This window comes from Microtus ochrogaster, chromosome 8 (assembly GCF_000317375.1).
Source record: "Microtus ochrogaster isolate Prairie Vole_2 chromosome 8, MicOch1.0, whole genome shotgun sequence".
Lineage (NCBI taxonomy): Eukaryota > Metazoa > Chordata > Mammalia > Rodentia > Cricetidae > Microtus > Microtus ochrogaster.
The window spans coordinates 14,609,151-14,619,551 of record NC_022015.1 but is presented as its reverse complement, the minus strand read 5'-3'; the positions used below and the strand labels follow the sequence as shown (position 1 = coordinate 14,619,551).

Sequence of the window (10,401 nt, the reverse complement as noted above, 5' to 3'; positions counted from 1 at the left end):
TTTTCTCTTTCTTTCTTTTTTTCTCCTTTCTTTTTCTGTTTTTTTGAGACAGGATTTCTCCATGTAACAGTTCTGGCTGTCCTGGAACTGCTTGGTAGACCAGACTGGCCTCAAACTCACTGAGAAGCCTCAAATTCACTGAGATCCACCTGCCTCTGCCTCCCAAGTGCTGGGATTAAAGGTGTGAGCCACCACTCCGTGGCATTTATTCAGATCTTAAGTACAAAATGTCACACAGACAGGACTTACCAGAGTCTCTCTAGCTTAGTTATGTTGACACCATAAATATATACCAGAGTGTAGTTATTATTTTTTTTAATCTTTGGGGGCCCACCACCCAACTCCCAAATAAATACAGAAGACTTCTTCTTACTTATAAATGCCCAGTCTTAGCTTGGCTTGTTTCTAGCCAACTTTTCTTACTTAAATTATCCCATTTCTCTTTAACAACATTTTGCCTCTGAGCTTTTTACCTTTCTTTATTCTATATATCTTTTTTTCTTCATTACCCCATGGCTAGGTGTATGGCTGGGTGGCTGGTTCATAGTGTCCTCCTCTCCTTCTCCTTTTCTTGCTCCTTGCTCCTTCCTAGATTTCTCCTCCTATTTATTCTCTCTGCCTTCCAGCCCTGTCTATTTCTCTCATAAGGGTTAAAGCTGAGGAACCGAAGTGAAATCTCAGTTTGTTTTATGTTGTATGAATTGTGATGCATCAACATTTACCAAATGCCAACATGTCTAAGTACCATATGGCTGCCTACTGTCAGGTAAGCATAGTGGCACCTTCCTGAAGACTCAGCCACTCAGTAGATTGCGGCAGGATGATCACTTGAGCTCTAGGCCAGCCATATAGCAAGACCTTGTCTCAGTAAATAGCTGTGTGTTGTGGCTCACACCAGTAATCCTAGCAATGTGGAGGCTGATGCAGAAGCATCACCTCAAGTTCAGGATCCGACTGTGCTACGTAGTGAGTTGAAGTTCAGCCTGGGCTACATAGTCTGTTTCAAACAAATAAAAACAACAAAAGAATAACAATAAAGTAGTTGAATTCTATTACCCCTTAAACTAAGGAATTAATATTTATTTTATAATCACTAAGCTATTTCTATAGTTGTTTACTTAAGTCAAAGGGAACTTCATACATGAAGAGGCCCTTCACATATAGATATACATACATAGTTGAGTACAGAAATACAATAGCTGTGCTGGCCAGTGGAACACACCTTTATTCCCAGTACTTGGGAGGCAGAGCAGGTGGATCTCTGTGAGTTCAAGGCTAGCCTGGTTTACTGAATGAATTCTAGACAACAAGCCAGAGCTACATAGTGAGACACACTGACTCAAAGAAGAATAAGAAATGCAACGAATGTGATTTATATTAAGACTGATACTATTTTTGTCTGTTTCAGGTCTCCCCTTTCCTTGATGGTTTTCAGCATCAGTGCTTTGTTTACCAGACCTGCCCAGTCTTTAGCTCCTATGTTGATACTGTCAAAGCTAAACCAGTATGGGTATGGAGATCCAAACAGCAGGTAGTGAAAAACAAAACAAGACAAAACAAAACAAAACAAAAAAAAACCCAAAACATTTGCTGCCATGCAAGCAAATTCACCCTTTCTTATTAGCTATTAGTCTTGGCCCGCAGGGTGGTGGTGCATGCCTTTAATCCCAGCACTCGGGAGTCAGACGCAGGCAGATCTCTGTGAGTTTGAGGCCAGCCTGGTCTAGAAGAGCTAGTTCCAGGACAGGAACCAAAGCTACAGAGAAACCCTGTCTCAAAACAAAACAAACAAACAAACAAAAAACCAGAAAAAAAGAAATTGTCTTGGACTTTGGCTATTGTTTGCTATTAACTCCTATATCTCAAATGAACTATGATAAAAAGCATTGTGTTAAAGAGCTATGGGATAGCTTTTATAAAAAAATTTCAAACAATGCTCTATGATTTATTTTTATTTTATGTTCACTGGCATTTTGTCTGCATGTGGATCTGGTAAGGGTGTCGAATTCCCTGGAGATGGAGTTACAGACAGTTGTGAGCCGTCATGTGGGTGTTGGGACTTGAACCCAGATCCTCCGGAAAAACAGCCAGTGCTTTTCACCATTGAGCCATCCCTCAGTCCATAGCTTTTGTATTATTATTGAAATCACATATATTGCATATGTTTGTATAATTCACACAAAGCTATATAGTGATTATGTATTTTGCGTTGTCTACTCATTCATTGTTGTTTGTTTCTGAGGCCTTGCTTACAGGCTAGATAAAACTAGAATAAAATACAAATAAGGAGTGTCCATAGGGCTCTAGGGAAGAGAGCTGAGCGGTAGAGCACTTACCCAGCAGACTGAAAGCTCTGGGTTTGATCTTCAGTACCACAGAAATAAAAAGGATCCTACCAGAAACATACTGGTACTACGATTATGTGGAAGAGAGCTCTCTACCCCAGTCTGCCTAAGGTCAGAGAACACTCATGGGAGAGTGAATCCACAGATCCAAGTGGGAAGAATTGACACATACCAAGACTGCAGCTCCCTGTTATGAGCAGGGATCATTTCCTCCTTCAGTGATGTCTTCTGTCAGAGTTTTGTAGTTTTCCTTATGTAGATCTTGCTTATTTTTTCAGGCTTCTATCTAAATATTTTATATTTATGGGTGCTAATATAAGTAACATTCCATTTGTAATTATTGCTTGTAGATAAGAAAGACATTGACTTTGGCATGTTAGAGTATTTTTCAGTCTTTTTATAGTACTTTTTAGTCCCAGTAGTTTTTTTTTATGTCATTTTTATGGTTTTTCTAAGTTTTGTCACAACTTCTCCCTCCAACACCTTATTATGAATATCTTCAAATACATGAAAATATAAAATTTGGCTGGGCAGTAGTGGTGTACACCTTTAATCCCAGCACTTGGGAAGTAGAGGCAGGCAGATCTCTGTGAGTTTGAGGTCAGCCTGGTCTACAGAGCGAGTTCCAGGATTGGCTTTATAGCTACTCAGAAACCAAGAAACCCTGTCTTGAAAAACAAACAAACAAACAGAAAAAAAGATAAAGTTTGGCCATGATCACACAGAGTCAGCTCTCTGCATCTGAATGCATTAGCTTCAGCACATATTGATAGTGTTTCTATTTTCTGCTTGTCAATCCAGACATACTTTTTCTCACAACTTTTTGTTATGAAAAAATTTAAAGACACAAAATAGTAATTAAAATACAGAGAAAATTTATAAAGTCATTTCTTAGATTAAATAATCAATATTGTGCATATTTATTTATAAAAACTTTGTACATTTGGTTATTCAATGAATGTGTGTGTGTGTGTGTGTGTGTGTGTGTGTGTGTGTAACAGCAACCATATGTACACATTCTACGACAAGAGTTTGTTCTTTTGTTATGTGGGTACCAGGAATTGAGCTTGTCAGTCTTAGCAACATGCACCTTTACCTACCGAGCCATCTTTCTGGCCTCTGACCAGGACCTCTTAATCTTCTTGCCTCGGCTTCCCAAGTGCTGGGCTTGCTGAGATGAACACACGCTTCTATACAGTACTTTTTCTGTGGTGTTGGTATAATCTGGTAGCTTTTGTTTTTGTGGTACCGGGGATTGAACTCAGGACTTCGAGTAGCATCCCTATCTTTTCTGTAGAATGTACAGGAATACTTGCATAAATCTCAGCTTCTCCATGTACTAGGTGACTGTTTTTCTTAGTGGAAGAGTTTCTGTAAAGGTAGGTAGCATTAAAAGCCTCAGGCAAGTTCATGGTGGGAAGCTACGGTGACCATAATGGGAGAAGACAGAGTATGTTGATGAGTCTCATGGCCATGTGTCTCCTATATTAGCTTATTCTTAGAGAGTTGTGACAGCAAGGGAAGGGAGGAAGAATAGGTGTGTTTAACTTGCTCTGAATTATCTGTGTTCTCAAAAACCACAAAGGCTCCACAGTCAAACTTCTCAAGCCCATGTGTAGAAGCACAAGTTCCAACGGCCAGGTCACACCCCAGACCAAGTCAGCCAGGAATTCAGAAGGTGTGATACAGCCACCAGCACCTTATAAAGCTCCCCACCTTTCCCCTTGAGCAGTCAAGGTGAGGAATCTGGAGATTTATAGCCTTGGGAACAGCAGCTCTGAACACTAATTCTTGTTGGCTCAGCAACTGACACGCTGGCAGCCTGACATGTTGGCAAACCAGTTTTGTGATACTGTAAGCTTTCCCAGAGATACAAGCTCATACAGGCACTTGAATATCTTTTATCTTTTACGTGATAACAAAACCTTGGCCTCTCATGGCCTCATGAGGCTTGTGCGACCTCAAAGTCCAGAAACTAACTGTAGCACTTAGCAGGTGTACTTTGCTGAGTTGCAGTCCCTGTTGGATTGGAACCTTCAGTTTACCCCTGCATGATCCAGAAAGCCCCATTTTCTGTCTCTCTCTCTCTCCAAATCCTGCCTATTCATAGAGTCTCTGAACAAAGGCAAGGTGCCAGAAAGTCCCAGTTCTGCATTCTTGGGGTCTACTGCAGTTTCCTCTCCTGAGGTTGCCAGTCGCCCAAGTGCTCAGATTTTGACTGTACTTGGACACAAACCCAGATTATGGCAGACATGTCATTGTGCTGCACCTACAATCTAGAAAGTCTCCTTGCTTTCATTTGTGGGTGTAGTGTCTCTGGTCTCGATCTCTGGGACTGGAGAACCTGCCTGAGAATTGCTTTGATCAAATAAACCTGTTGCTTACTTTTTCAAATCAGCTTGATCTGACTTACTGCCTTGGCGGAGAAACCTATGAGTGTGTGTGTGTGGGGGGGCACAAAACCTATTAAGCTCCACCAGTGTGAAGAACTGAGCAAATATGTCTGTTGAAATAAATGTCACTCTAGCAGATAAGCTTCCTAGCATTTGATTCTTTTCTCCTTCCTTCCTTCCTTCCTTCCTTCCTTCCTTCCTTCCTTCCTTCCTTCCTTCCTTCCTTTGTTCATTCTTTTGTTTTCTCCCCCTTTTTTTTGGAGACAGGGTCCCTCTGTGTAGTGCTACCTGTCTTAGAGTTTACTCGTAGACCAGGCTGGTTTTGAACTCAGAGATTCATCTGCCTCCTAAGTGCTGGGATTAAAGGTGTATGCCACTACAACCACCCAATATAGCATCTAATTCTTTGCCAACTGCTCCAGTGTATAGAACCAGTTTACTTAGGGCTAGTACTTTTCCCTTGACCCCCTTTAAAAGATATTCTGAATTCCTCAATGGAATTAAAGAAGGGTTATTTCTGAGCTAAATGTAGTGGTAATGCCAGTACTTTAGAAGCTGAGGCAGGAGATTGTATGGGCTTTAGGCCAGGTTGGGCTACATAGTGAGTTCCAGGCCAGCCTAGACTACAGTAAGACCTTTCAAAAAAAAAAAAGAAAATAAAAATACTTTCTGCCAGACAAATTATTTTACTATATGTTTAATGTATATATTTACTTCTTTTTTTATTACATTTTGTGTGTGTGTGTGTGCGCGCACGCGAGTGTGCGAGCGTGTGTAACTGCTACTAAAAAAATTATGTGAACTCTGGGAATGTGGTTCAGTGGTAAATTACTTGCCAAGTTTGTGTGAGATTCAATCCCTAGCATTGCAAACATAAAGAGATAGTTTTGAAATTATAGAATAAGTCACCCTCGTATTACCCAAGAGATTGCTCAATACAATAGGATTTTGTAGAAAAGACCGTCTCCTTCCATTTGCTCAACTAAGTAGATTTGTGTTCTTTCTTGGCAGGCATTTATGGAATTTCTGCCGTGTTAATACTGAGCTAGGAGCTAGAGTCCTAAGGTTTGATCCCTCTCTGCTTACATGGCATTAGGGAGGTAGAAGGGCAAGTCTAGTACACTCAGCCAAGTCCAGAGGTTAGAAAAGCCGCACCTGCAAAGGAACACGGGCTTGTGATTGGCTACTTGCACTGGATGTGTAACCATACCTGTAACCATGTGCCAGCAGTGCCCTGCAGTCCTGGCTGAGCTCCTGATGCTCCACGGGACATTAGGAATTCAAAGGTTCATTTTCACCATGGGTCATAGGCTGCCAGTTCTGTTCACTGGATTACACTGTCATCTACTGGCATGTTGTAGATAATTTGTTAATAAAATTTATTATTTAAGAAATAGCTTTTGCTAGGTATGATGGCTCGTACCTGTAATACTAACTCACAGGAGGTGGAAGCAGGAGGGTTGCCATGAGTTTGAAGCCAGCCTGTACTACATAGTGAGTTCCAGGCAAGTCTGAGCTATAGTGTAAGAGCCTATCTAAAAATGCAAACCAAACCAAGACAAAAAGGGATAGTGGCTTTTTGTGATCAATCTGGTTTATATACAAGCATGTTTCTGTTGTGAGACAATGGTCTTGTACACTATCACTTGTATTAAGTTAATAAAAGGCTGATTGGCCAGTAGCCAGGCAGGAAGTATAGGCAGGGTGACCAGGCAGGAAGTAGAGATGGGCGACAAGAACAGGAGAGTTCTGGGAAGAGAAAATGGTCAGTCTGCAGTCTTAATCCAAAAGCAGAGGAAGCAAGATGAGAATGCCTCACTGATAAAAGATACCAAGCCACGTGGCTAACACAGACCAGAATTATGGGCTAATATAAGTTATAAGAACTAATAAGAAGCCTGAGCTAACATGTCAGCCAGTTTATAATTTACATAGACCTCTGTGTGTTTCTTTGGGACTGAATGTCTGTGGGACCGGGTGGGAAAGAAACCTCTTTCTTCCTTTTCTTCTCAATGCTGTAAATATGACCCAGAGCTTGGGACACGCTAGGTAAATGCTCTACCATTGAGGTCCACCCCAAGTCATACAAGTGTGTTGTTAAAAATTATGAATGAGCCAGGCAATGCAGGGGCATGCCTTTAATTACAGCAGAGGCGGGTGAATCTCTGTGAGTTCAAGGCCATTCTGGTTTCCAGGACAGTCAGAGCTACACAGAGAAACCCTGTCTCAACAAACAAAACAAAACAAACAAAAAAGGTTACATATGCAACATTCCCTGTGAACTTTATATCCTACCATAGAGATATTTGCCTATCCACAGTTATTGCTGCTCTATTTACTATATATAGCAATGAGTTAGAGCCAACTTGTATTTCTTTTTACAAATAAATGGATAATGGAAGTCTGATACATATATAAAATAATATGAATATTATTTGGTTCTAAAGAGAAATGAAATAACCAGGTGTAGTAGAACATGCCTTTGACCCCACACGTGCTTTATTCCTAGTACTTGGAAGGCAGAGACAAGATTTTGATGAATTTAAGGCTAGCCTTGTCTACACAGAGAGTGCTAGGCCATATAAGGCTACCTTTCCTCAGCATTGTGCATTGGAAAGACAGCACTGAAAGCTGGCAAAATACATATGAAGTACATATGAGCACATGTATGTTTAGGAACATAGAGATAAGCACTTAATTTGAGCCAGGGTTGTTTAAGTCGAGGCTCTAACTATAGTAGATACAAATGTTTGCATTGTTTTAAATTAAGAACATCTGGTCAAGAAGATTACAGTCAAGGCTGAATTCGTTTACTGATACCATGTCAAAGAAATTTTTGGGGGTAGAATTCTAGAACCATAGAAATATATATACTTTGTTTTTTTCTGTAGAATTATGGCCAATATTTTTCACCCATAGCATTTCCTATTTACTTCTGTAAATTGACCTAGTGTTCCATTGCAAAGGGGTTACCTGAGGAAATTATTTAATCCAAAGGAGGGAATATCAACCTTAGGATGTTTTCTGGAGAAATGCTAGGTTATTCCATCTCCCCGCCCCTGTCTCCTATAGTCTGCATAGATGGAGGCATGAACAAAATCTTTCAGCCTCTGGGAAGGGAAAAGCAGGTGTGCAGTGCATCATATACTTTCTCTTTTTTCCTTCCCTCCCTTCTTCTTTCCTTCTTTCTTTCCTTTTTCTTTTTTTTTTTGGGTTTTCAAGACAGGGTTTCTCTGTAGCTTCGAAGTCTGTCCTGGAACTAGCTCTTGTAGACCAGGCTGGCCTCGAACTCACAGAGATCTACCTGCCTCTGCCTCCCAAGTGCTGGGATTAAAGGTGTGTGCCACTACCGTCTGGCTCAGTTCCACTTTCAAGACTGTACTATGATCATAACCAGCTGTGAGATCCTTGGTACTCAAGAATATCTCAACTCATGTCCACAGAAAAAGAACAACCGTCTTAAAAACTGGTTAATTTGTTCTTTTCCTTAAAAATAGAGTAGAGGTACCATTCCTTTTCTTGGAGAGACTTTTTAGTTGAGATAAATTTTTGTAGGGAGAAATTTCAGTTCCAGGTCCAAACTCACTAGCTATGTAACTTTGTCATGGCTGTGCCTTGGTGTATAATGTTAAGGAAATTAGTAGCGATTCAAGAAAGCATGTTAAACAGGATACTGTGTACTAAACTGAGTCTGCTCAAAGCTCATATTCTAAAGTCCCAACTCACAATGGTCTAAAGTCCCAACTCACAATGGTCAATATCAGGTGATAGGGACTCTGGGAAGTGAATAAGTTTAGAGAAGGTCATGAATATGGGGCCTACATGACAGGATAAATGCCCTGGAAAGAAGAGAGGTAGGGGTTCTGGACATTGCTCATTGATAAACAGCATGTGCATTGTCAGCATATGTGAAGGCCTAGGTTTGATCCCTAGTTAGCACACATGTACGCGCGCGCGTGCGCGCGCGCACACACACACACACACACACACACACACACACACACAAGGGAAAAGGAGAAAGAAGATATAAATATATGTTCTCTGTCTGCCATACATCTCTACCATGCAAGGACATGGATTCCAGGGGCTGTCAATGCAAGATTCTAGGTCCAATATTCACAGGACAATATTCAATATTCACTTTCTGTCTGCAAGCAAGTAGAAAACTTCTTACTAAAGTCTAACCAAGCTGACTCTTTCGTCTTGGACTTCTACCTTCTAGAACTGTGGGGGAAAAATCTGCGATATTGGTTCCTCGTCTCTAGATCCCTTCCATATTCTTATCTCTGCTTTTGATGTAGGTCTTGCTATGTGATGTAGACCAGCCTTCAATTTGTGATTTCCTGCCTAAACCTCCCATGTATTGAGATTACAGGCCTGTACTTCCATGCCCACCCTTAAGACAATTATTCTTCTTGGAAAATTGACCTAGTGAAAGGGGATATTTCCTCTCTGATCCTACGGAAGTAACAGTCTGTATATCGGTGAGTTTTCCTGACTCTAAGTCTAAACAGACTATCTTGCCTGGTAGACCTGATGTCTCTTTGGCCCTTTCCAACCTGAGCACGCCTTTCCTTAGCAGGGATGAGCACTGATACTGACTCAACTTACAGCTCCACTGATAGGGTTGCCTGTTTTTAATGACCGGCAATAAAAGTTATTTCATGGATGCAGCCCCAGTAAGTTCATGCCTTTTAGAGATGATATAAGCAGGGAAAAGGAGAGCAGAGAGGAGGCAGGCTTCACTTATGCTTTGTGATTAGGAAGAGTCTAATTGTAACAGAATTTGAGGTGCCAGCATGATAGCTTGCATTATGCCCCCTTTACTTCATAAAGCTGACACTGCAAATGACTCAGCAGGCGTAAGAGAGCAAGGCGTACCAGATGGTAATGTTTTGGAATGTTATTAGCTACAGTTAGGTAGTTATTTTCTCTTGAAAGGAGAAAATTATAAGAGAAAATGGGGCACATGAAATTTTCTCATATGAAGAAATGCCATTATAATTACACACTAAAATTAAATACATTTGTTTATGGTTTCTCTGATTCTGCTAGAAGGTAAGGCCTGTTGTGTGCCAAGATTATTATTTGCTCTGTATCCCAAGGACCTAATGCAGCAAATGTGCTATAAATATTTGGTGAAAAAAGCGTAAACACAGCTTATGAATGAATGAATGAATGAGCGCATGCCATGGAGGAACTGGGGAGGTGGAGGACGACTTGTGGGAGTCAGTTCTGTCTTTCCACTGTGTGACCCCAGGATCAAATGTGACTCCCTGAGCCATGCTGCTTTCCTTAAGAAGTGTTTCATTTTATTTTGTTTTTCGAGACAGAGTTTCTCTGTAGCTTTGGAGCTTGTCCTGGAACTAGCTCTTGTAGACCAGGTTGGCCTCAAACTCACAGAGATCCACCTGCCTCTGCCTCCCGAGTGCTGGGATTAAAGGCGTGTGCCACCACTGCCCCGCTAACCAAGGCAACTTATAAAAGGAAACATTTAATTGGGGGGCCTGTTTACAGTTCAGAGGGTGAGTCCATGATCAACATGGTAAGGAATATAGCAGCAGGCAGGCAAGCATATTGCTGGAGCAGTAGCCAAGAGCTTACATCTGATCTCCAAAATGAAGGGGGAGAGACAGAGAGAGAGACAGAGAGAGAGACAGAGA

The 10,401-nt window shown here is 41.1% G+C and overlaps 1 protein-coding gene across 1 annotated transcript in view; it reads left to right on the top strand.

Moving 5' to 3' along the window:
- The window catches only part of LOC101980138 (transmembrane protein 180), a 32,112-nt gene that overhangs the window by 17,180 nt on the left and 4,531 nt on the right, over positions 1-10,401 (top strand). Inside the window, exon 4 of the mRNA XM_005351172.1 lies at positions 1,409-1,531. Within this exon, the coding sequence (XP_005351229.1) occupies positions 1,409-1,531 (123 nt within the window). The remainder of the gene's footprint in view (positions 1-1,408; positions 1,532-10,401) is intronic.